Source organism: Bombina bombina, chromosome 9 (assembly GCF_027579735.1).
Source record: "Bombina bombina isolate aBomBom1 chromosome 9, aBomBom1.pri, whole genome shotgun sequence".
Lineage (NCBI taxonomy): Eukaryota > Metazoa > Chordata > Amphibia > Anura > Bombinatoridae > Bombina > Bombina bombina.
In genome coordinates this window covers 259785657-259813467 of record NC_069507.1, presented here as the reverse complement: position 1 = coordinate 259813467, position 27811 = coordinate 259785657, and the positions used below count along the sequence as shown (strand labels likewise).

General features: G+C 38.2%; 1 protein-coding gene and 1 pseudogene across 1 annotated transcript; both read right to left on the bottom strand.

The window, feature by feature from the left end:
• Window positions 1-418: 418 nt before the first annotated feature.
• LOC128639684 (trypsin) lies at window positions 419-3950 on the bottom strand. The gene is made up of 5 exons (XM_053691806.1): window positions 3898-3950; window positions 1671-1824; window positions 1274-1527; window positions 1043-1179; window positions 419-700 (listed from the first exon to the last, which is right to left on the bottom strand). Exons 1-5 carry the CDS (start codon window positions 3935-3937, stop codon window positions 551-553), a joined length of 735 nt encoding a protein of 244 aa, XP_053547781.1. The 5' UTR covers window positions 3938-3950; the 3' UTR covers window positions 419-550.
• A 10426-nt stretch (window positions 3951-14376) lies between these two features.
• On the bottom strand, window positions 14377-17784 carry LOC128639683 (trypsin-like; annotated as a pseudogene).
• Between the last annotated feature and the right edge of the window lie 10027 nt (window positions 17785-27811).

Below are 27811 nucleotides of genomic sequence, written 5' to 3'. Positions count from 1 at the left end.
ATATATATATATTTATCATCTATCTTTCTCTATATCTCTCTATTTAGCTATCATCTATCTATCTATCTATCTATCTATCTATCTATCTATCTATCTATCTATCATCTATCTATCTATATCTATCATCTATCTATCATCTATCTATCTATCTATCTATCTATCTATCTATCTATCTATCTATCTATCATCTATCTATCTATCTATCTATCATCTATCTATCTATCTATATATCTATCTATCATCTATCTATCTATCATCTATCTATCTATCTATCTATCTATCTATTTATCAATATATTATTCAATATATTATAATCAATATAATATATATAATCAATATTATTATCGTTTAAAATCTATTGATTAGTAGCTTTACCGTCCCCATCTGACCTGCCTATTTCAAAGAAAACACAGAAGGGTTGAATTGACTTTAGCAATTTATTAGAGTATCAGAAACACAGATCACTAAAAGGAGCCAAGATAATTAAGTGTTTGTTCATAATGGGAGCTTGATTTAAATAATTCTGTAGATTAGAGAGAAGAATAACACTTTAGTTGGCAGCCATGGTGTTCTTGATCCAGGAGTTGTAATTGCAGACTTTTGTGTAGACACCAGGATAGTTTCGTTGGGCACATCCGTAACCCCACGAGACAACACCCTGCAGCTGGCCATTACATACTACAGGTCCTCCAGAGTCACCCTAAAATTTGGAAGATTATTATAACAGAGAACCAAACTCTTAATTAGCACATAAATCATATTATATTTGCTAATATATACATATATGTGCAAAGTTTCAAATTGTTATATATGATAAGAAAACAATTTAGTGCACACATTGACAATAGCAGTTATAGTTTTCTTTTGGATAATATATTTAATGATGTTTTAATAATATTGTGAGAAAATTGAAGTTATAGCAATTATAGGGAGGTCTTTTATTTTCTCATTACAGCTTCCGGTGGGCACATCATTTGATATTGAAAATAATATATGGAAGAACTAAAAGAGAATATTTAACTAATAAATATTAAGAAGTTACCTGGCAAGAATCTTTTCCTCCAGCCAAGTACCCAGCGCAGAACATGTTTTTGGTAATCTCTCCAGGATAGGAGCCACTGCACTGACTGTCACTTAAAATAGGAGCACTCAGACATTGCAGGAGATCTGGGGAATTAGCTAGACAGACAACCAGGAAAAAACAGTTATTGTGAACCTTAATTAGAGATGGAATAATAGTGTTAATTTAAAAGTTACTAAAGTGTTTACTCACTGCCACTGCTGAGTGTGTTTCCCCAGCCAGAGATCAGACAGCTGGTGCCAGCGGCGGCACATCCAGAGGGCAAAGCTACAGCCTTCACATAGGAGTTGAGAGTAGCAGGAGAGGCGAGCTTGATGAGCATGATGTCATTGTCCAGGGTCCTGGAGTTGTAGCTGGCATGTCTGATGACCTTGGCAGAGTTGATGAACTGCTCTGTGCCCTCATTGTTAAAAATATTGTGTTCTCCAAGTCTAACTTGAATGCTCCTACAATATATGAGTATTATCAGAAAGGAATGTTCAAAGTATAGAGACATTACAATAAAAGAGAAGCATATTACAAGCCACTGCGCTAAAAAAATAAAAAAAATAGTTCCACTTCAAAAAACATCTTTTTTTTTATAACTTACGATTTGTAGCAGTGAGCAGCAGACACAACCCACTGGCTGGCTATCAGGGACCCCCCACAGAAATGGTAACCGGAGTTCAGAGACACCTGATATGGGACAGAGTTCTTGCTGCAGGTGTAACCTCCTACAATCTTATCATCATCATCAAATGCAGCTGTAGAGGAAGACATTTAAATAGATATTTTTAGGGGTTAATAAAGTATAAATTCTCACTAAGTTACTAACTATCAAAAACTTGCTGGCATTGAGAGCAATCACACAAACCCTTTCTTTAGTATTATATTGTAATGTAAGTGTAATTCCTTCACATCTGTAACCTTGCATGTTGCACAACTATTCTTCTATTCTACCAGAAACACTTACAATAAATCCACTTTGGATATGCTAGTAATAATATCCTCTGCATTGTGTAATGGATGTAATAATCTCTGTGTCACCTCCACTCATACTTGCTCACAATTAAATCATTAACACCATTTCCAAGTATAGATTTTATGTGCAGCGCTACTTAGGAAAAGTTCTAGAGATATAGGCGCCTATTTATTATGGTGCTAGCGGACATGATCCGATATTGTGGATCATGCCTGCTGCACATCGATAAATGCTGACAGCATACACTCTCGGCATTTATCTAGTGAACTGCTGGTGGAATTCCACCCCATGCAGATTTGCGGCCAATCGGCCGCTAGCAGGGGGTTTCAATCAACCCGATCGTATTCCACATTACAAAATTATAGCTTTACAAAAAGGGTTTAACTCTAACACATCCACTAAATGTATCCTATATCTCTGGTGTGTGTGCACTAAACCCCATTCTACTCTTCTGGTATGTCTGTTGGTGTATGTGAGTGCACGTGTGTTTTATAACTCATCAGTGTGTGTGTATACCTATCAAAATTGATCCTAACTCTTCTATATCCCTCTCAGCTGGCTCTATTGTCACCTGAGATATTTTTTAGACAAGCTGACATTGTTTGGAGGAGTAAATTACTTCCTTTGCATATTTCTTTGTTGTTCGTTTATTGCTTCCTATTTGTCCTACGACCAGTGTTGATTACACCTTTGCTTAGAATATAAACTTTTCTTACACATACACACAGACATGCATATTTTATATCAGATATAGGTCTATGTATATAAATATATCTACTAGCATTGCATAGCAAGTCAAAAAGCTCTGAAGCTAAAATCTGCCTATCTAAAATTCTTTGAGGGAGCTTGCAGTACTGACCAGACTTTTTACAAAATCTCACAAGACCATAAAGCTTTAAATAATAGGGTCCGAAATGATCTAATCTAGATAACTGGTTGGAATTAAGCTACAGTTAATCTAAGAAACAACGCACAATGGGGCCTATTTATCAAAAGTCTTGCGGACCTGATCTGACAGTGCGGATCAGGTCTGCAAGACATCGCTGAATGCGGAGTGCAATACGCTCTCTGTATTCAGCATTGCACCAGCAGCTCACAAGAGCTGCTGGTGCAACGCCGCCACCTGCAGACTCGGGGCCAATGGGCCGCCAACAGGGGGTGTCAATCAACCTGATTGTACTCGATCGGGTTGAATTCCGGCGATTCCTGTCCGCCTCCTCAGAGCAGACGGACAGGTTATGGAGCCCGCTGAAGACTCGCCAGAAACACGGATCGTCAAGCTCCGTTCGGAGTTGATAGATAGGCCCCAATGGGCTAGATTACAAGTGGCACGCAAACTTATCTAGAAGTAAACTTTTACCAAGGGCGGGTTAGCCCATGTATTAAAAGTTGAAAGTAAAAGTTTGTGCTATGAAATACATAATAGCCCTTTTCAGTCAAATACCTTGTCATATATCACATACCTAAACATTTTTTATTATATTTATAAAAAATATCTTAACAAAAAGTGTAAATATGAGTGTAGCACTTTATTTTAATGTATTTTTGTTGTGTTTGGTGCAATTTTTTTTAACCCTTACACTTTACGCAAGGTCTTCAATCACTCTAACCTGTAGAGCGCAAATTTCTTATGCGCTTGAGCACACTGTTTACTTTCAACTTATACTATGCAATATGCAAGTTGCAATGTTGTTTTTCGCGTCCTGCACTAATACCCTTTGTAATCTATCCCACTATGTTACTGTTACTAAATGTGAATTACTAACTTTGCACAAACTTTCAGTTTTATAAACTATTTATTCATATTTGATCAATAAAATGTTATAGAGGTAAAAAGAGAACAACAACAACTTACCAGCTGCTCCAAGCAAAACGGCAATGAGTAAGAACTTCATGTCTGCTCTCTGTATTGTACAGGTATTACTGTGCTGGATAGCACATTTATATATTGCTTCAGATGCCCAACTCAAGGACATCAGCCTCATTAGGGATAAATAGCTGCAGATAAAGAACTGGCATATATCTGGATGAAACTGTGCCCAACCCCCAGATATTCCCTTTTCTTCATGTGTTAAAATATTCCCATATAATAAGTAATTCCACTGTAAGTACACGTACTCGGTATCCCCTTTTATGTTAACCAATTAATGGAGATGTGTAGCCAAGTAAAATTGATTTGGATAAATTTTTTTTGTATTGGTATTCAGGGAAATTAATTTCCCTGAATATTTAGTGGCTGCACTATTGGTATTCGTTTAGTTTAAAACTAAACGAATAGTGAATTTTCATTAAATATTTACATTAGTTTTCCTTAAAATTAATGTAATTGTTTCAAAGCTACAAATGGAAAGTTCACCTGTAGCTACAAAACTTACCTTAGTGTTTTCTGCAGATCAAGGAGAGCGCGCTAAGGTAAGTATCACCTGTAGCTACAAAACTTACCTTAGTGTTTTCTGCAGATCATGGAGAGCGCGCTAAGGTAAGTATAACCTGTAGCTACAATACTTACCTTAGTGCTCTCTGCAGATCATGGAGAGTGCGCTAAGGTAAGAATCACCTGTAGCTACAATACTTACCTTAGTATTCTCTGCAGATCATGGAGAGTGTGCTAAGGTAAGTACCACCTGTAGCTACAAAACTTACCTTAGTGTTTTCTGCAGATCATGGAGAGCGCGCTAAGGTAAGTATCACCTGTAGCTACAATACTTACCTTAGTGCTCTCTGCAGATCATGGAGAGTGCGCTAAGGTAAGAATCACCTGTAGCTACAATACTTACCTTAGTATTCTCTGCAGATCATGGAGAGTGTGCTAAGGTAAGTATCACCTGTAGCTACAAAACTTACCTTAGTGTTCTCTGCAGATCATGGAGAGTGCGCTAAGGTAAGTATCACCTGTAGCTACAATACTTACCTTAGTGCTCTCTGCAGATCATGGAGAGTGCGCTAAGGTAAGTATCACCTGTAGCTACAAAACTTACCTTAGTGTTCTCTGCAGATCATGGAGAGTGCGCTAAGGTAAGTATCACCTGTAGCTACAAAACTTACCTTAGTGTTTTCTGCAGATCATGGAGAGCGCGCTAAGGTAAGTATCACCTGTAGCTACAATACTTACCTTAGTGTTCTCTGCAGATCATGGAGAGTGCGCTAAGGTAAGTAACACCTGTAGCTACAAAACTTACCTTAGTGTTTTCTGCAGATCATGGAGAGCGCGCTAAGGTAAGTATCACCTGTAGCTACAAAACTTACCTTAGTGTTCTCTGCAGATCATGGAGAGTGCGCTAAGGTAAGTATCACCTGTAGCTACAATACTTACCTTAGTGCTCTCTGCAGATCATGGAGAGTGCGCTAAGGTAAGAATCACCTGTAGCTACAATACTTACCTTAGTGTTCTCTGCAGATCATGGAGAGCGTGCTAAGGTAAGTATCACCTGTAGCTACAATACTTACCTTAGTGTTCTCTGCAGATCATGGAGAGTGCGCTAAGGTAAGTATCACCTGTAGCTACAAAACTTACCTTAGTGTTTTCTGCAGATCATGGAGAGTGCGCTAAGGTAAAAATCACCTGTAGCTACAATACTTACCTTAGTGTTCTCTGCAGATCATGGAGAGTGTGCTAAGGTAAAAATCACCTGTAGCTACAATACTTACCTTAGTGTTCTCTGCAGATCATGGAGAGCGCGCTAAGGTAAGTATCACCTGTAGCTACAATACTTACCTTAGTGCTCTCTGCAGATCATGGAGAGTGCGCTAAGGTAAAAATCACCTGTAGCTACAATACTTACCTTAGTGTTCTCTTCAGATCATGGAGAGTGCGCTAAGGTAAGTATCACCTGTAGCTACAATACTTACCTTAGTGTTCGCTGCAGATCATGGAGAGTGCGCTAAGGTAAGTATCACCTGTAGCTACAATACTTACCTTAGTGTTCTCTGCAGATCATGGAGAGCGTGCTAAGGTAAGTATCGCCTGTAGCTACAATACTTTCCTTAACCCTTTGACTACCAGGACATCCAGACAAACACTTGCCCAAAATACCAGAGCATTTTTAGCATTTTTGCTATCACTCACTTTTTATTTACCTATCAAATCTATATATATTTTTTTAGTAGACAACCCAAGGTATTGATCTAGGCCAAAGTTGGTATATTTCATGCCACCATTTAACCGCCAAATGCCATCAAATACAATAAATTGGTACTTTGGGTTTCTCACATAAATTATTTACATACTGCTTGTGCAATCATGGCACAAATGTTTGTAAAAGTTTCTCTGAGATGGTCTTTGTTCTGAAATAACAGACATATATGGCTTTGCCATTGCTTTTTGGTAATTAGAAGGCCACTAATTGCAGCTGTGCACCAAACTTCTTATATTCCCAGCAGTGAAGGGGTTAATCAGGTATCTTAAAAGGTTAAGGTTAGCTTAAGTGTAGAGATTAGCTTAACTACCAGACACTCCCCACCCCCTGATCCCCCCTAACAGCTCTCTTCCCTCCCCACACCCCACTGATCACCCTCATCTTAAGTACTGGCAGACAGTCTGCCAATACAAAAAAATGAAAACTTTTTTTTATTAATACATTTTTATTTTTTTATTTTGTTTCTGCAGTGTAGGATTGTCCCAACCCTCAAACCTCCCTGATCCTCCCTAAAAAAACTATCTAAACCTCCCCTGCCCTAACTATAGACCCCATCTTAGGTACTGGCAGTAATATTTTTTATTTTTACTGTTCCATAAGGTAGTGTCCCCTCCACCTCCCCCCCCCCCCACCCACGATCTTTATTTTATAGGGTCCCCCATACACCCTTTTCCTTAGTGTAGTTGCCCATCCCTCCCTGTCACTTTAAAAAAAATCCTAGCTTAGGGCCTCTCCCACTTCCTCCCACTCCCTCCCACCTCCCCTGTTGGGCCACGCACCCGCCTCCCGCCCACACCTCCTGCCAGCTCCAGCAGATGATTGTTACAGACTGTGACACACACAGTGTCACTGTCTGTAACAATCAGACATCTGCCGTCATATGGAGGCGAAGCACCGATCGTGCTCTGGCTCCATATGCGGGAGATGCCTCAAGCTTCAGGAGCTCTAGATCTCGGCTGTAACTTAACAGCTAAAAAGAGTGCTGGAGCATCCTGTATGCGACGATGTGTATATATATATAAATAGTAAAGAAGGGGAACCAGCCCTCCATACACAACAGCCTCCGGGGTGCACTTCTAATAAAAATCATATTCAAAGTTGCAGGGAAGGCACTCTCCGTTTCAAATAACTTTTATTAGGGTAGATATTTTCGGGGTCTCCCCCGTCCTCAGACCACTTCTGAGGACGGGGGAGACCCTGAAAACGTTTACCCTAATAAAAGTTATTTGAAACGGAGAGTGCCTTCCCTGCAACTTTGAATATATATATGTGTGATTTAGAAAGAGCATGCAATTTAAAAAAAACTCCAATTTACTTCTATTATCTATTTTGCTTCATGCTCTTGATATCCTTTACGGGAAAGCATATCTAGATAGGATTTGTAGCTGCTGATTGGTGGCTGCACAAAGATGCATTGTGTGATTGGCTCACCCATGTGCTTTGCTATTTCTTCAGCAAAGGATATCTTAAGAATGAAGCATATTAGAAATCAGAAGTAAATCGGAATGTTGTTTAAAATTGTATCATACACCTGAATCATGAAATGATTTTTTATTTTTTTTACCTGTGATCTGGAGCGCATGGAGAGCTAGCTAAGGTAAGTTTCACATGTAGTTACAATACTTACCTTAGTGTGCTCTGAAGAGAATGGAGAGCGTGCTAATGTAAGTATCACATGTAACTACAATACTTACCTAAGTGTGCTCTGGAGAGCATGGAGAGTGTGCTAATGTAAGTATCACATGTAACTACAATACTTACCTTAGTGTGCTCTGGAGAGCATGGAGAGCGAGCTAAGGTAAGTATCACCTGTAGCTACAATACTTACCTCAGTGTGCTCTGGAGAGCATGGAGAGCAAGCTAAGGTAAGTATCACCTGTAGCTGCAATACCTTAGTGTGCTCTGGAGAGCATGGAGAGTGTGTTATGGTAAGTATCACCTATAGATATAATACTTACCTTAGTGTGCTCTGGAGAGCATGGAGAGTGCGCTAAGGTACGTATCACCTGCAGCTACAATACTCACCTTAGTGTGCTCTGGAGAGCATGGAGAGAGCACTAATGTAAGTATCACATGTAACTACAATACTTACCTTAGTGTGCTCTGAAGAGCATGGAGAGCGCACTAAGCTAAGTATCCCCTGTAGCTACAATACTCACCTTAGTGTGCTCTGGAGAGCATGAAGAGCAAGCTAAGGTAAGTATCACCTGTAGCTACAATACTCAGCTTAGAGTGCTCTGGAGAGCATATAGAGCAAGCTAAGGTAAGTATCACCTGTAGCTACAATACTTACCTTAGTGTGCTCTGGAGAGCATGGAGAGCGTGTTATGGTAAGTATCACCTATAGCTATAATACTTACCTTAGTGTGCTCTGGAGAGCATGGAGAGCGCACTAAGGTAAGTATCACCTTCATGCTACAATACTCACCTTAGTGTGCTCTGGAGAGCATGGAGAGAGCGCTAATGTAAGTATCACATGTAACTACAATACTTACCTTAGTGTGCTCTGAAGAGCATGGAGAGCTCGCTAAGGTAAGTATCACCTGTAGCTACAATACTCACCTTAGTGTTCTCTGAAGAGCATGGAGAGCGTGCTGAGGTAAATATCCCCTGTAGCTTTAATAGAGATAATGATGATTATAGCAATAATAGAGTATACACATGGCAGTTTAGAAGCCAGAAAGGGTATAGGTCCAGAAGGTATAAGTCTAAGCTCATTAACAAAACGTCTTCCTCAGAGAATAAAAAGAAAGTTACATTTTCAGATACTGAGGGTACAGATGATGAGGCAGTCATATAGTCAACTAGAAGCGATTCTAGTGGAGAGGAAGAGTTTACACCGATCCCTAAGGGTATTATTCAGAATTACAGCAATAGACCCGCAAGAAGTAGAGGGACCCCTAGATCTAACTCTATTATGACCAGGCAGCAGAGTCGAGGTACCAAAAGTAATACACAAATCCTCTCGTCTAACTCACGTAAAGCTGATTCTTAAGTGACAATGAGGGTGACTTTAGATCTAATAGCACTATTATGTCCACAGACACACAGATCTCTGGAAAGCAGGTTTTTCATCAGGACCTACATCAAAGAGAAGGGGGAGGCGCCCTAGGAAGAGGTTGCAACACAAGGGGTCAAAGGGGTTGCACATACCACAACAAATATCAGACAAAAAGATAATTAATTTATCTGGTAGGGTCTTAACACCCTTGGAATTAGAGATCTTAAGTATGTGCATGGGCTTTGTCCCTACCAGATCCTTTAATCTCTTTGATACTTTAACAGATGTTAATAGATTGGTGAGGGACCTCACTGTCGTAAATTATTTTGGACAAAGATACTAATACCACTCCCAGTACAGAGGTGACTACAGATATAAGTGTTGATGTCACTAGTGTGCTACCAAGGAAGACTTGATCAAACTCTCAAAAAGTCATATTAGAAGCCAACCTAACTTGCGACCTGAATTACGACAAGCTTTGGCCAAATTACAAACATATGATGATATAGTCATAAAACAGGCAGATAAGGGGGGCAGTATTGTGACACTTGATAGACCAGCATACATGAGGCAATGAGACAATTAAATGAAAGAGAAGTGTATGTCAGACTATTACGAAATCCAACTGAAAGCTTCAGAAAGGAGCTTTTAGATTTACTAGATGATGGTGTTCAGGAGGGAATCCTTGACACATATAATTATCTATTGGTATCCAATCCAGTACTCCTGATTTTTCACCACTTCCCCAAGGTTCATAAATTCTTGGAGGAGGTGAGGAGGTGAGGGGGAGACCTATTGTGTTGAGCATTGGTTCCCTATTTGAACACCTCTCTAGTTGGGTCGAATCACTACTACAACCTTTGGTTTTTCAGCTCCCCTCTTATCTACGCGACACCAAACATTTGGTGTCTAACTTAGATAAGTTAAGATGGGATAACTCCAGCTCATGGATCACAATGGATGTGGTGGCCTTTATTCAGCTATCCCACATAATTATGATCTTTCACTCAGGATGTTCATATGTAGAACCTTGGATTTTCTTCTGACACACAAATGTTTTCTGTTTTGAAAGTGATTTTTATCTCCAAAGATGTGGGATCATGATGGGTGCGAAATTCGCACCAGCATATTCCAACATATATATGGGATGGTGGGAGCGGCCCTACGTCTTTGGAGATTTGGGCCCATTTAGGGAAAAGATTAAAATGTATAAACGTTTCATTGATGACCTCCTCCTCATTTGGACAGTTACTGAGGAGGAGGCTGTCCAATATGTTGATGCCATCAATATAAATTAAGTAGGTCTACAGTTTACCTATCAATTTGATAAATCTAAATTTCCCTATTTGGATATAGTTTTGAAAGGGGTCCCTGAAACACATGTGATTAAAACTACTCTCTACAGAAAACTGATTATGTCAAATACAATTCTCCATGCCAGAAGTAGCCACCCAAAACATACTGGGTTTGGTGTGGCAAAAGGGCAGTTTATATGTATTAAACGCAACTGTACTGACAACTCTGATTTTCTGATAGAGAGTGAAAAGTTTAGACAATTTTTATTACAGATAGGGTATCGGTCTAAAACCATTAATCGAGCCCTTTTGGAAGTAACTCGTATGGACAGGGCATCCCTGATTTGTGATAAAATCCCAGGTAAATGTAACAGATTCGATTCAGCCAGACCAGTCTTCTTGACCACTTTCAGTCCTCAATTTGACCAAATCTGCAGCATAATTAAAAAGCATTTGCCAATAGTCACGGCTGAGGATAGTCTAAAGGACTACATTGATGGCGGATGCAATTTTGTATCAAAAAGGGGGTGTACCCTAGGCAACATTTTGTCCCCTAGTCAATTGAAAAAAGTAGAAACACATACAAGGAGTTGGCTAACAGTGAAGGGACATTTCAAATGTAATTTTAGCAATTGTATTGCCTGCTCTCATGCAGGTATTGGTTCTACTTTTCAGTCCAGAACCACAAATAGAGTATATCAACACGAGAGTTGTAGTACCTGCCATAATACCTATGTAGTCTATTTAATAGAATGTGTAAGCTGCAAGCTTCAATATACCGGTTGCACTACTAGGGAGGCTAGGACACGTATTAGGGAACACCTAAACGATATTAAAAACAATATTAAGTGTCCTGATCTAGCACGTCATTTTATTCATTATCATAACCAAGATGTTTATTTTTTCAGCTGGAAGGTTATAGAGATAGTGCACCCCAAGCAAAGAGGAGGTGATAGAAACAGTTGACTTCTATATTTAGAAGCATTCTGGATTTTCCAGTTGCAAACAAGAAGGCCACAGGGACTAAATATTGAGGGGGATATAATACATTTTTGGAAACGTAATTAAATTAATAATGAGCCCCCTTATCTTGGTCCCTATGTGACTTTACTATATATATAGCTTTTCCTTCCCCCGGATTTGGGGCACACCCTCTTATACATTGAATATAACCTGTTATATGCTTATTATGGTTTTTTTTTAGCAATATATGTGCAATAATGGCTATAACTGAAACAGTATACAAAGCATATAGTAAAGAGTAGAGATATTCTATCATTACATTTAAGGATAAAAGTCCAGAAGGTGATTAGGCTATTGTTTTCCTTCTTCACCCTTAAACCCTTTGTAGCAAATAATTTATATAGTCTGTTCATTTTTGACTGGTTAATGATACAATAAAATACAATTGGGTTTCTGTTATGGTTGTTTGGTAAATGTAATGTATAGTATTAGCAAGACCCATTTTCATGCTAATCACTTATTGCTGGTCAGCTAAAAGTTAAACTTCTAACACAGTTCCAATTAGTGTAAATTAAGGAGTAGCAAATAGTAACCCAGCTTTTTCTGTAGCCAATTAGGCAATAGTGTATTTAAAGAAGGCAGCTATGGTTTCTTACTATGTCTATGAATAAGACCAGGGGGGCCGAAATGCGTAGGACATATATGGATTAGCTGAGATCCTTTTTGCAATTTTTGAGGATTTTATTTTGCTTGTGTGTATCCATAAAATAAATAACTTTTTATTTAAAGCGCTTGTGCCTTGACTCGCTGGTGTTCTATGGAATTTAATGTATAATGTTGCTTATTTTTAAATAACATTGTGCTAATTTTCAGACTACTAACCAAGCCCCAAAGTTTTAGATGTATACTGATGTTTACAGACCCCTGTTTTTGTAATGGGTCTTTTCATATGCAGGAAAGGGGGGAGTGTCTCTCTGTTTCTGCTTCCCAGCCCCTTTCACTGGGTGTCCCAGCCTAACCTCATCAACAGTGCTAAACTGGGAGCTTCAAAGTAAGTTTTTAAAAGGTTTTATTCTTTATTTTTATATTAGTATCTGTGCATAAACTTCTTTATAGTAGTGTCTATAACATGCAGTTAAATAAAAATTATTGTATACTGTCCCTTTAACTTTAGGCTGCAGGCTTGCTCATGCCAGCCTGCAGCAAATAGCCTCCAAAGCTGCATACACACCTTGACAAAAGGAGCCCTAACTGCTTCTTCATTCTCCTTTTATCATTCAAATGTTGATTATGCAATTCTAATTTTCTAGTAGCTATTAACTACATAAGTACATATGTGAAGCGGGTGTGACTGGATGTTGGATCAGACGTGCTGCAGGCAATGTTGTAAGGATATAAGAAGAGCATGGAGCATTAATTATAGAGTGAAGCAAAATATTTACATTTTGAAATTGGAACATTTTATTTTCCAGTATTTAGTCATTTTTTTAAGTTGAGCTCTTTAGTGAATAACCTGTGTGTATGGTGTAGAATAACCTTCATGTATAAAGTAGAAAAACCTGTGTGTATGGTGTAGAATAACCTGCATGTATAGTGTAGAATAACCTGTGTGTATGGTGTAGAATAACCTGTGTGTACTGTGTGTATGGTGTAGAATAACCTGCGTGTATGGTGTAGAATAACCTGCGTGTATGGTGTAGAATAACCTGTGTGTATGGTGTAGAATAACCTGCGCGTATGGTGTAGAATAACCTGCATGTATGGTGTAGAATAACCTGCCTGTATGGTGTAGATTAACCTGTGTGTATGGTGTAGAATAACCTGTGTGTATGGTGTAGAATAACCTGTGTGTATGGTGTAGAATAACCTGTGTGCATGGTGTAGAATAACCTGTGTGTATGGTGTAGAATAACCTGCATGTATGGTGTAGAATAACCTGTGTGTATGGTGTAGAATAACCTGTGTGTATGGTGTAGAATAACCTGCGTGTATGGTGTAGAATAACCTGCATGTATGGTGTAGAATAACCTGCATGTATGGTGTAGAATAACCTGCATGTATAGTGTAGAATAACATGTGTGTATGGTGTAGAATAACCTGCATGTATGGTGTAGAATAACCTGTGTGTATGGTGTAGAATAACCTGCGTGTATGGTGTAGAATAACCTGCGTGTATGCTGTAGAATAACCTGTGTGTATGGTGTAGAATAACCTGCGTGTATGGGCTAGAATAACCTGTGTGTATGGTGTAGAATAACCTGTGTGTATGGTATAGAATAACCTGCATGTATGGTGTAGAATAACCTGTGTGTATGGTGTAGAATAACCTGCATGTATGGTGTAGAATAACCTGCGTGTATGGTGTAGAATAACCTGCGTGTATGGTGTAGAATATCTATCTTTCTCTATATATCTCTATTTAGCTATCATCTATCTATCTATCATCTATCTATCTATCTATCTATCTATCTATCTATCTATCTATCTATCTATCTATCTATCTATCTATCTATCTATCTATCTATCTATCTATCTATCTATATCTATCATCTATCTATCATCTATCTATCTATCTATCTATCTATCTATCTATCTATCTATCTATCTATCTATCATCTATCTATCTATCATCTATCTATCTATCTATCTATCTATCTATCTATCTATCTATCTATCTATCTATCATCTATCTATATATCTATCATCTATCTATCTATCTATCTATCTATCTATCTATCTATCTATCTATCTATCTATCTATTTATCAATATATTATTCAATATATTTTAATCAATATAATATATATAATAAATATTATTATCGTTTAAAATCTATTGATTAGTAGCTTTACTGTCCCCATCTGACCTGCCCATTTCAAAGAAAACACAGAAGGGTTGAATTGACTTTAGCAATTTATTAGAGTATCAGAAACACAGATCACTAAAAGGAGCCAAGATAATTAAGTGTTTGTAAATAATGGGAGCTTGATTTAAATAATTCTGTAGATTAGAGAGAAGAATAACACTTTAGTTGGCAGCCATGGTGTTCTTGATCCAGGAGTTGTAATTGCAGACTTTTGTGTAGACACCAGGATAGTTTCGTTGGGCACATCCGTAACCCCACGAGACAACACCCTGCAGCTGGCCATTACATACTACAGGTCCTCCAGAGTCACCCTAAAATTTGGAAGATTATTATAACAGAGAACCAAACTCTTTATTAGCACATAAATCATATTATATTTGCTAATATATAGAAAAATTATACATATATGTGCAAAGTTTCAAATTGTTATATATGATAAGAAAACAATTTAGTGCACACATTGACAATAGCAGTTATAGTTTTCTTTTGGATAATATATTTAATGATGTTTTAATAATATTGTGAGAAAATGGAAGTTATAGCAATTATAGGGAGGTCTTTTATTTTCTCACTACAGCTTCCGGTGGGCACATCATTTGATATTGAAAATAATATATGAAGAACTAAAAGAGAATATTTAACTAATAAATATTAAGAAGTTACCTGGCAAGAATCTTTGCCTCCAGCCAAGTACCCAGCGCAGAACATGTTTTTGGTAATCTCTCCAGGATAGGAGCCACTGCACTGACTGTCACTTAAAATAGGAGCACTCAGACATTGCAGGAGATCTGGGTAATTAGCTAGAGAGACAACCAGGAAAAAACAGTTATTGTGAACCTTAATTAGAGATGGAATAATAGTGTTAATTTAAAAGTTACTAAAGTGTTTACTCACTGCCACTGCTGAGAGTGTTTCCCCAGCCAGAGATCAGACAGCTGGTGCCAGCGGCGGCACATCCAGAGGGCAAAGCTACAGCCTTCACATAGGAGTTGAGAGTAGCAGGAGAGGCGAGCTTGATGAGCATGATGTCATTGTCCAGGGTCCTTTAGTTGTAGCTGGCATGTCTGATGACCTTGGCAGAGTTGATGAACTGCTCTGTGCCCTCATTGTTAAAAATATTGTGTTCTCCAAGTCTAACTTGAATGCTCCTACAATATATGAGTATTATCAGAAAGGAATGTTCAAAGTATAGAGACATTACAATAAAAGAGAAGCATATTACAAGCCACTGCGCTAAAAAAATAGTTCCACTTCAAAAAACGTCTTTTTTTTTATAACTTACGATTTGTAGCAGTGAGCAGCAGACACAACCCACTGGCTGGCTATCAGGGACCCCCCACAGAAATGGTAACCGGAGTTCAGAGACACCTGATATGGGACAGAGTTCTTGCTGCAGGTGTAACCTCCTACAATCTTATCATCATCATCAAAAGCAGCTGTAGAGGAAGACATTTAAATAGATATTTTTAGGGGTTAATAAAGTATAAATTCTCTCTAAGTTACTAACTATCAAAAACTTGCTGGCATTGAGAGCAATCACACAAACCCTTTCTTTAGTATTATATTGTAATGTAAGTGTAATTCCTTCACATCTGTAACCTTGCATGTTGCACAACTATTCTTCTATTCTACCAGAAACACTTACAATAAATCCACTTTGGATATGCTAGTAATAATATCCTCTGCATTGTGTAATGGATGTAATAATCTCTGTGTCACCTCCACTCATACTTGCTCACAATTAAATCATTAACACCATTTCCAAGTATAGATTTTATGTGCAGCGCTACTTAGGAAAAGTTCTAGAGATATAGGCGCCTATTTATTATGGTGCTAGCGGACATGATCCGATATTGTGGATCATGCCTGCTGCACATCGATAAATGCTGACAGCATACACTCTCTGCATTTATCTAGTGAACTGCTGGTGCAATTCCACCCCCTGCAGATTCGCGGCCAATCGGCCGCTAGCAGGGGTTTCAATCAACCCGATCGTATTCCATTTTACAAAATTATAGCTTTACAAAAAGGGTTTAACTCTAACACATCCACTAAATGTATCCTATATATCTGGTGTGTGTGCACAAAACCCCATTCTACCCTTCTGGTATGTCTGTTGGTGTATGTGAGTGCACGTGTGTTTTATAACTCATCAGTGTGTGTGTATACCTATCAAAATTGATCCTAACTCTTCTATATCCCTCTCAGCTGGCTCTATTGTCACCTGAGATATTTTTTAGACAAGCTGACATTGTTTGGAGGAGTAAATTACTTCCTTTGCATATTTCTTTGTTGTTCGTTTATTGTTTCCTATTTGTCCTACGACCAGTGTTGATTACATCTTTGCTTAGAATATAAACTTTTGTTACACATACACACAGACATGCATATTTTATATCAGATATAGGTCTATGTATATAAATATATCTACTAGCATTGCATAGCAAGTCAAAAAGCTCTGAAGCTAAAATCTGCCTATCTAAAATTCTTTGAGGAAGCTTGCAGTACTGACCGGACTTTTACAAAATCTCACAAGACCATAAAGCTTTAAATAATAGGGTCCTAAATGATCTAATCTAGATAACTGGTTGGAATTAAGCTACAGTTAATCTAAGAGACAACACACAATGGGGCCTATTTATCAAAAGTCTTGCGGACCTGATCTGACAGTGCGCATCAGGTCTGCAAGACATCGCTGAATGCGGAGAGCAATACGCTCTCCGTATTCAGCATTGCACCAGCAGCTCACAAGAGCTGCTGGTGCAACGCCGCCCCCTGCAGACTCGGGGCCAATGGGCCGCCAACAAGGGGTGTCAATCAACCCGATTGTACTCGATTGGGTTCAATTCCGGCGATTCCTGTCCGCCTCCTCAGAGCAGACGGACAGGGTTATGGAGCCCGCTGAAGACTCGCCAGAAACACGGGCCGTCAAGCTCCGTTCGGAGTTGATAGATAGGCCCCAATGGGCTAGATTACAAGTGGCACGCAAACTTAGCTCGAAGTAAACTTTAACCAAGGGCGGGTTAGCCCATGTATTAAAAGTTGAAAGTAAAAGTTTGTGCTATGAAATACATAATAGCCCTTTTCAGTCAAATACCTTGTCATATATCACATACCTAAACATTTTTTATTATATTTATAAAAAATATCAACAGAAAGTGTAAATATGAGTGTAGCACTTTATTTTAATGTATTTTTGTTGTGTTTGGTGCAATTTTTTGTAACCCTTACACTTTACGCAAGGTCTTCAATCACTCTAACCTGCAGAACGCAAATTTCTTATGAGCTTGAGCACACCGTTTACTTTGTAATCCATCCCACTATGTTACTGTTACTAAATGTGAATTACTAACTTTGCACAAACTTTCAGTTTTATAAACTATTTATTCATATTTGATCAATAAAATGTTATAGAGGTAAAAAGAGAACAACAACAACTTACCAGCTGCTCCAAGCAAAACGGCAATGAGTAAGAACTTCATGTCTGCTCTCTGTATTGTACAGATATTACTGTGCTGGATAGCACATTTATATATTGCTTCAGATGCCCGACTCAAGGACATCAGCCTCATTAGGGATAAATAGCTGCAGATAAAGAACTGGCATATATCTGGATGAAACTGTGCCCAACCCCCAGATGTTCCCTTTTCTTCATGTGTTAAAATATTCCCATATAATAAGTAATTCCACTGTACGTACACGTACTCGGTATCCCCTTTTATGTTAACCAATTAATGGAGATGTGTAGCCAAGTAAAATTGATTTGGATAATTTTTTTTATATTGGTATTCAGGGAAATTAATTTCCCTGAATATTTAGTGGCTGCACTATTTGGTATTCGTTTAGTTTAAAACTAAACGAATAGTGAATTTTCATTAAATATTTACATTAGTTTTCCTTAAAATTAATGTAATTGTTTCAAAGCTACAAATGGAAAGTTCACCTGTAGCTACAAAACTTACCTTAGTATTCTCTGCAGATCATGGAGAGTGTGCTAAGGTAAGTATCACCTGTAGCTACAATACTTAACTTAGTGTTCGCTGCAGATCATGGAGAGCGCGCTAAGGTAAGTATCACCTGTAGCTACAAAACTTACCTTGGTGTTCTCTGCAGATCATGGAGAGTGCGCTAAGGTAAGTATCACCTGCAGCTACAAAACTTACCTTAGTGTTCTCTGCAGATCATGGAGAGTGTGCTAAGGTAAGTATCACCTGTAGCTACAATACTTACCTTAGTGTTCTCTGCAGATCATGGAGAGTGCGCTAAGGTAAGTATCACCTGTAGCTACAAAACTTACCTTAGTGTTCTCTGCAGATCATGGAGAGTGTGCTAAGGTAAGTATCACCTGTAGCTACAATACTTACCTTAGTGTTCTCTGCAGATCATGGAGAGTGTGCTAAGGTAAGTATCACCTGTAGCTACAATACTTACCTTAGTGTTCTCTGCAGATCATGGAGAGTGCGCTAAGGTAAGTATCACTTGTAGCTACAATACTTACCTTAGTGTTCTCTGCAGATCATGGAGAGTGTGCTAAGTTAAGTATCACCTGTAGCTACAATACTTACCTTAACCCTTTGACTACCAGGACATCCAGACAAACACTTGCCCAAAATACCAGAGCATTTTTAGCATTTTTGCTATCACTCACTTTTTATTTACCTATCAAATCTATATATATTTTTTTTTGTAGACAACCCAAGGTATTGATCTAGGCCAAAGTTGGTATATTTCATGAAAAAATTGGTACTTTGGGTTTCTCACAGAAATTATTTACATACTGCTTGTGCAATCATGGCACAAATGTTTGTAAAATTTTCTCTGAGATGCTCTTTGTTCTGTTCTGTCCTTTAGCTACAATACCTTAGTGTGCTCTGGAGAGCATGGAGAATGCTCTCTAATGTAAGTATCACCTGTAGCTACAATACTCACCTTAGTGTGCTCTGGAGAGCATGGAGAGAGCGCTAATGTAAGTATCACCTGTAGCTACAATACTTACCTTAGTGTGCTCTGGAGAGCATGGAGAGCGAGCTAAGGTAAGTATCACCTGTAGCTACAATACTCACCTTAGTGTGCTCTGGAGAGCATGGAGAGCGAGCTAAGGTAAGTATTCCCTGTAGCTACAATACTCACCTTAGTGTGCTCTGGAGAGCATGGAGAGCGAGCTAAGGTAAGTATCACCTGTAGCTACAATACTCACCTTAGTGTGCTCTGGAGAGCATGGAGAGCGAGCTAAGGTAAGTATCCCCTGTAGCTACAATACTCACCTTAGTGTGCTCTGGAGAGCATGGAGAGCGAGCTAAGGTAAGTATCACCTGTAGCTACAATACTCACCTTAGTGTGCTCTGGAGAGCATGGAGAGCGAGCTAAGATAAGTATCACCTGTAGCTACAATACTCACCTTAGTGTGCTCTGGAGAGCATGGAGAGCGAGCTAAGGTAAGTATCCCCTGTAGCTACAATACTCACCTTATTGTGCTCTGGAGAGCATGGAGAGCGAGCTAAGGTAAGTATCACCTGTAGCTACAATACTCACCTTAGTGTGCTCTGGAGAGCATGGAGAGTGAGCTAAGGTAAGTATTCCCTGTAGCTACAAAACGTATCTTAGTGTGCTCTGGAGAGCATGGAGAGCGCACTGAGGTAAATATCCCCTGTAGCTACAATACTTACCTTAGTGTGCTCTGGAGAGCATAGAGAGCGTGCTAATGTAAGTATCACCTGTAACTACAATGGTGCTCGGACATCAGGAAACTTATAATTTAATTTTTAGTATTATAAAAGAAAAAAATCCAGATATTAATCCTATATCAATTACTGTAGATTTTGAAAGAGCAGCAATAAATTGCTTGACACATTTTTTACAAAATACAATAATTTACGGATGCTTTTTCCTTTTTTTCCCAATGCCTGTGGAGAAAAATACAATCTTTGGGCTTAAAAATACGGTATAATAATGAAAAAATGCTCTGATCATAAAATGCTTAGAAGCATTAGCATTTGTGCCAGTGGAAGATGTAGGGGCCCATCTATAAAGCTCCGTAGGGAGCTTAAGGGCCCGTGCCTCTGTCGAGCCTCTCGTCAGAAACACCAATAATGAAGCAGCGGTCTAAAGACTGCTGCTCCATAACCCTGTCCGCCTGCTCTGATGAGGCAGACAGGAATCGCAGCAATTCAACCCGATCGAGTACGATCAGATTGATTGACACCCCCTGCTGGCGACCGATTCGCCGCAAGTCTGCAGGGGGCGGAGTTGCACCAGCAGCTCTTGTGAGCTGCTGGTGCAATGCTGAATACGGAGAGCGTATTGCTCTCCGCATTCAGTGATGTCTGTTGGACCTGATGCACACTGTCAGATCAGGTCCGACAGACATTTGTTAAATAGGCCTCGTAGTTGAAACATTTAATAACTTTGTAAAATCAATAGAAAAACAAAACAGTAATATTTTATCTGAATTTTTAAATTATTTTGAAAAAACCTGGATTGGCGAACTACAACAAGGTACAAGAAGAAAACCTACGTTCGATATTACGATGTGGAACACTTTTGAAAGAACAAAACTAGGGTTACCTAGAACAAACAACTCTCTAGAAGGATGGCACAGAGCATTTGACCAACGAATGTCTGTAACCCACCCAAGCATTTACAGACTAGTTTCAAAAATAAGAAAGGAACAAGTAGAATGGGAGTTAAGAATTGAAAAAATTTATTCTGGAGTTGAACTGAGAAAAAACAAAATATGAAATCATAAACAGGATAAAGAAAATTTCAGAAAAATACAGTGAATACTCAAGATAAGACTTTTTAAAGTCAATAGCACATAATATATAAGATTTACTTAAATAAATCGCTAGACATTCGGCCGAGGGCACATACGATCCATAGTTTTCTGTTACAATCAGTGACTCGGGTGCTGCAACTGCCTCTGGGAACCTATCCATGGGTCCCTACCCTCACGATGTACTTTTAACACATAATATAATTCTAAGTTAATATATTATAATATGTATATGTACGTTATATAATATATATGTATGTTTTTATATATATATATATATATATATATACACGTTAATATATAATATATATGTATGTTTATATATATATATATATATATATATATATATATATAAATATATATATAGTATGTATGTATATATAGCAAAGCAGTTTATATATATTTATGTTATATATAAGTTAATTTAACCCCTTAATGACAACTGACTTACCAGGTACGTCATGCAAAAACTAACAGTTAATGACAATAGACGTACCTGGTACGTCAGTTGTCTAACAGAGTGCTGGAAGCGATCGTAATTGCTTCCAGCAGCTCTGAGGGTATTGCAGTGATGCCTCGATATGGAGGCATCCTGCAATACCCCTTTACAAGCCTCCGATGCAGAGAGAGCCACTCTGTGGCCCTCTCTGCACTGGTAGCGATGGTGCCGTTGCCCGGGTGGGAGCGCGCATGTGTACATGTGCATGGGGCGCGTGCACATCGGGCATGCGCGTGCATGGGGCACGCGTGCACGTGCACAAGCACGCGCGCACATTAGCCACACTGACACCAATGAGGGCAGAAAGGGAGAAAAAAGTAAAAAAAAAAAAATTAATTTAAAAGGATCTGGGAGGGGGAGGGGGTGGGGGTATTGTGGGGGGGCTGCTACACTACAGAAAGAGTTGTAAAGTTAAAAATAAAATAAAAACTTTGGTTTTTGGGGCCAAACTGGGTACTGGCAGACAGCTGCCAGTACCCAAGATGGCGGTAATTAGGTAGGGGAGAGGGTTAGAGAGCTGGAGGGGGGGGGGGCAGGGAGGTTGGGGCTAAGGCAGGGGTCCATCATAGCTAAAATATTTTATTATTTTTATTTAAAAAAAAAAAAAAAACTCTTTTATTTAGTACTGGCAGACTTTCTGCCAGTACTTAAGATGGTGGGAACAATTGTGGGGTGGGGGAGGGAAGAGAGCTGTTTGGGAGGGATCAGGGGGTGGGATGTGTCAGGTGGGAGGCTGATCTCTAAAATTAACCCTGCAAGCTCCCTACAAGCTACCTAATGTAACCCCTTCACTGCTGGGTATAATTCACGTGTGGTGCGCAGCAGCATTTAGCGGCCTTCTAATTACCAAAAAGCAATGCCAAAAGCCATATAAGTCTGCTATTTCTGAACAAAGGGGAGCCCAGAGAAGCTTTTACAACAATTTCTGCCATAATAGCACAAGCTGTTTGTAAATAATTTCAGTGAGAAACCTAAAATTATGAAAAATGTTAAGTTTTTTTTTCATTTGCTCGCATTTGGCGGTGAAATGGTGGCATAAAATATACCAAAATGGGCCTAGATCAATACTTGGGGTTGTCTACTACACTACACTAAAGCTAAAATTAACCCTACAAGCTCCCTACAAGCTCCCTAATTAACCCCTTCACTCCTGGGCATAAAACACGTGTGGTGCGCAGCGGCATTTAGCGGCCTTCTAATTACCAAAAAGCAACCCCAAATCCATAGTCTGTTATTTATGAAAAAAGGGGATCCCAGAGAAGCATTGACAACCATTTGTGCCATAATTGCAGAAGCTGTTTGTAAATAATTTCAGTGGGAAACCTAAAGTTTGTAACAAAATGTGTGTGAAAAAGTGAACTTTTTTTTTTTTTATCGCATTTGGCGGTGAAATGATAGCATGAAATATACCAAAATGGGCCTAGATCAATACTTTGGGATGTCTTCTAAAACAAAATATATACATGTCAAGGGATATTCAGGTATTCCTGACAGATATCAGGGTTCTAATGTAACTAGCGCTAATTTTGAAAAAAAGTGGTTTGGAAATAGCAAAGTGCTACTTGTATTTATTGCCCTATAACTTGCAAAAAAAGCAAAGAACATATAAACATTGGGTACTTCTAAACTCAGGACAAAATATAGAAACTATTTAGCATGGGAGTTTTTTGATGATTGTAGTTGTGTGACAGATTTTGGGAGTCAAAGTTAGAAAAAGTATGTATTTTTCCATTTTTTCATCATATTTTATAAAAAATTTTTTACTAAATTATAAGATATGATGAAAATAACGGTATCTTTAGAAAGTCTATTTAATGGCTAGAAAAACGGTATATAATATGTGTGGGTACAGTAAATGAGTAAGAGGAAAATTACAGCTAAACACAAACACTGCAGAAATTTAAAAATAGCCATTGTCATTAAGGGTAAGAAAATTTAAAAATGGTCCGGTCATTAAGGGGTTAATTGTCTTTTCTTTTCTTGATTCCCAAAAATTGCAATAGAGGACAATCTTTTAATATTTATGTTCTTGTTGTTAATAAAATAAAACATTATTTTTAATAAATGTCATCAAGTTTATTAATATTTTATACCCAGTCCACTATTAAAAATGTTTTAGCTAAAACCATGATTTTTAAGCCTTATTCCCACCCAGCAGCCGGATAAATGTCTTTCGGATTATTATCCGTCAGACAAATGTCCGTCAGACAAGTGTCCGTCGAATAACAGTCCAGCCACAACTATGAAACTTACCTTAGTGTTCTCTGGAGAGCATGGAGAGCGTGCTAATATAAGTATCACCTGTAGCTACAATTCGTACCTTAGTGTTCTCTGGAGATCATGGAGAGAGCGCTAATGTAAGTATCACCTGCAGCTACAATACGTACCTTAGTGTTCTCTGGAGATCATGGAGAGAGCGCTAATATAAGTATCACCTGCAGCTACAATACGTACCTTACTGTGCTCTGGAGATCATGGAGAGCGCACTAATGTAAGTATCACCTGCAGCTACAATACTCACCTTAGTGTTCTCTGTAGAGAATGGAGAGAGTGCTAATATAAGTATCACCTGTAGCTACAATTCGTACCTTAGTGTTCTCTGGAGATCATGGAGAGAGCGCTAATGTAAGTATCACCTGCAGCTACAATACGTACCTTAGTGTTCTCTGGAGATCATGGAGAGAGCGCTAATATAAGTATCACCTGCAGCTACAATACGTACCTTACTGTGCTCTGGAGATCATGGAGAGCGCACTAATGTAAGTATCACCTGCAGCTACAATACTCACCTTAGTGTTCTCTGGAGAGCATGGAGAGCGTGCTAATATAAGTATCACCTGTAGCTACAATACGTACCTTATTGTGCTCTGGAGATCATGGAGAGAGTGCTAATATAAGTATCACCTGCAGCTACAATACTCACCTTAGTGTTCTCTGTAGAGCATGGAGAGAGTGCTAATATAAGTATCTCCTGTAGCTACAATACGTACCTTAGTGTTCTCTGAAGAGCATGGAGAGAGCGCTAATATAAGTATCACCTGTAGCTACAATACGTACCTTAGTGTTCTCTGGAGAGCATGGAGAGAGTGCTAATATAAGTATCACCTGCAGCTACAATACTCACCTTAGTGTTCTCTGGAGATCATGGAGAGAGCGCTAATGTAAGTATCACCTGCAGCTACAATACTCACCTTAGTGTTCTCTGTAGAGAATGGAGAGAGTGCTAATATAAGTATCACCTGCAGCTACAATACTCACCTTAGTGTTCTCTGGAGATCATGGAGAGAGCGCTAATGTAAGTATCACCTGTAGCTACAATACGTACCTTAGTGTTCTCTGGAGATCATGGAGAGAGTGCTAATATAAGTATCACCTGCAGCTACAATACTCACCTTAGTGTTCTCTGGAGATCATGGAGAGAGCGCTAATGTAAGTATCACCTGTAGCTACAATACGTACCTTAGTGTTCTCTGGAGATCATGGAGAGAGTGCTAATATAAGTATCACCTGTAGCTACAATACGTACCTTAGTGTTCTCTGGAGAGCATGGAGAGCGTGCTAATATAAGTATCACCTGTAGCTACAATACTCACCTTAGTGTTCTCTGTAGAGAATGGAGAGTGTGCTAAGGTAAGTATTAACCCCTTAAAAATATGAAAGTAAACAAACAAATACTGATGATTTTCATCAGTATTTTTTTATTTTCTTTCTATTTTGTTTTGTGCATTCATTCAGATTTTTGTGACGAATGTGCAATTGTCCGAACGTGAATGCACATGTCTACCAATTTAAAAAACAAAATATTATAATTGTAAGATTGTATAGTATTTTTGTATAGGATATAATATATATATCTGATGTCCCACTGTTCAGAGCTGCCTAAACTGTTGATACATTTTAATTATAAAAAGTGGGATATCTTCAAGTTGATAATTGTTGTAGAAAATGATAATGTAAGTTCTATATATTTACATATGGTATTAAAAAGAAATGATGTATGCATGCAGGCGCTAGGGTGTTTATATGAATTTATGTATTTATCTTATTTCATTATTATTTTCTTATAGGATCCACTAAATAAAAATGTGTTATACAAATAGGTAAATAGGCCCCTTTTAAGTCCAGATTCACAAAATAATTCTGCAGGTCAATACAGCGGATGTACCTTAAAGTGATGGTAAACATTTTATTTTTAGTACATACTTATATATTGTTTATAATAATGCTCTAGCACCTCTTAGCTCCACCCCATAACTTCACTTCTACAAACAATATGACATTCCTTGTGATCCCACCAGCTTAACACAACAAAGCCTTTGCTAGCTACCAACACGAGTATTAAATACCGCATGCGCACGGCTCTAAATGATGTATTCTCCATCATAGAAGTAAGCCTGTTGAACGACATGCTTACTGAATGGATGATGTTCAGAAAGCCTGATTAGAGGACCGCGGGGGGCAGGAGGGGGATCACATTAGAATGTAATATAAATTCATTCATTGTAAATATTTTTAATTTACATGGTCAGATGGAAATGTGAGTATATTTTAAGGATAACACACAGATGAGACTGATAGATTTATGTTACACAGAGTTTACCATCACTTTACAATACCTATGTAACTTTGTTTTTAGTGCAGAGATTCAATAAAAACTATGCCATGAAAATGTGATTAATAGAGATTTGGAAAACTACCGGTACGTCTTGTTTATTTTGCTTATTTAATATTCTCCAATAACCCTTTCATGCTAGGTTAAATTTGTCTACATCGAAACAATGTTCTGATGTAAACAAATTGAAATCACGCGATCGTGATTGCGATTGGGAGATTTCAATGATGGGATTGGGTCAGGGGGCAGGCCTACAACACTTGGCACGCCCACCATGACCCGATCCCATTCAAGAATCACTGTAAGCTTTAGTACAGCCAAATGGCTAGGACGTTGCATGCCGTCCTAACGGCGCTAAAGCCCAGCGCAAATAGGACGGCATGCAATGACCCAACATCGGGAAGAGGTTTTAAAGAAGAAACTACAGTTTTTTTTATTATTATATGGAGATCCCTAGATATTTCTAAAGAGTGTTTGGATCAGGTGACAATATCTCATGCATGTAGCATAGATTTATGGTTTTATAGTAAGCTACTATTCGGGGAGATCATAAGCAAAGACTACAGTACACAGAAGAACTGCTTTAATAATTATACAGAGTGTTTTGTGGGTTAAAAATGTAATTCAAGTTCCCAAAAATAGAAAATAAGTTCAAGAGATTGACTGAGGAGGTTAAAGACATTACACATAGTTGTTTAAAAATGCACAAAATGCACGAAAATTGTGAATCTATGTGAAATGTTATCTGTGTTTTTCAGCAGGGGTTATGAAAGAGTAAATAGAAAGAATAACTCTATGGTGTCAGGGGAAACTCATCTAATCAAACATGGCATAAAAACATAGCCAGGAGAAAAGCTACATTTAAATAAAAAGTTCACAGGAATACCATAAACTTGGAATTCAATAAATCAATACATAAATACAAAATGTGTTAAATGTTTGCAGTGACTGAAAGTCACCCAGTAAGTGAAATAATCCAAGGGCTAAATGACAAGTAGAGATTGTTCTCTCTATTAAGGGCTCACTGCCCATGTCTGAACTGGTATTACAAGTTGAAATAAAAAATGTAGAGCGACAGAGATAGACTCAGGCGCGTTAACTACTGGAGTTTTATATCACGACTCCCTTTCCACTTCTATGGGGCGTGCGGAAAAAGCCTTTTCTCTTTATCGCTCGTGTGCAAACCCGAAGCAGCACTAGACAAAATGTGTCTATGTGACAATGAAATACTTTAAATTCCTATCTTAAAAACATAGACATTTCAAGTATTAAAAACACATAACAACATAATAAAATTGATTTAAATTATATTGTATAATTCAAGGTATTTGACTGGGAAGTTTGTGTATATATATATTTAATTTATATATAAATATGTGTGTATACATGTCAATATAGGTGTATATTTGTGTATATATGTATGTATTTACTTTTATAAACACATAAATGCACATAAATACACATGTATACATACACACATACACATATTTAGACATATATATTTACTGTATATACACCTTTGATCCCTTCCCAGTGAAACACCATGTTAAACCCTTTTTTTTTTTTTTTCAAAGAGCTTTATTGAAAATAAGTCAAACATACAATATCTGTAATCAAAAACATTCC

Coding starts and splice junctions, on each gene's coding strand:
- LOC128639684 (XM_053691806.1), bottom strand. CDS start 3,937: ATGAAGTTCTTACTCATTGCCGTTTTGCTTGGAGCAGCTG. Junction 1,528..1,670: donor GCTGCTCACTGCTACAAATC/GTAAGTTATAAA, acceptor CATATATTGTAG/GAGCATTCAAGTTAGACTTG. Junction 701..1,042: donor GAGGAAAAGATTCTTGCCAG/GTAACTTCTTAA, acceptor TCCAAATTTTAG/GGTGACTCTGGAGGACCTGT.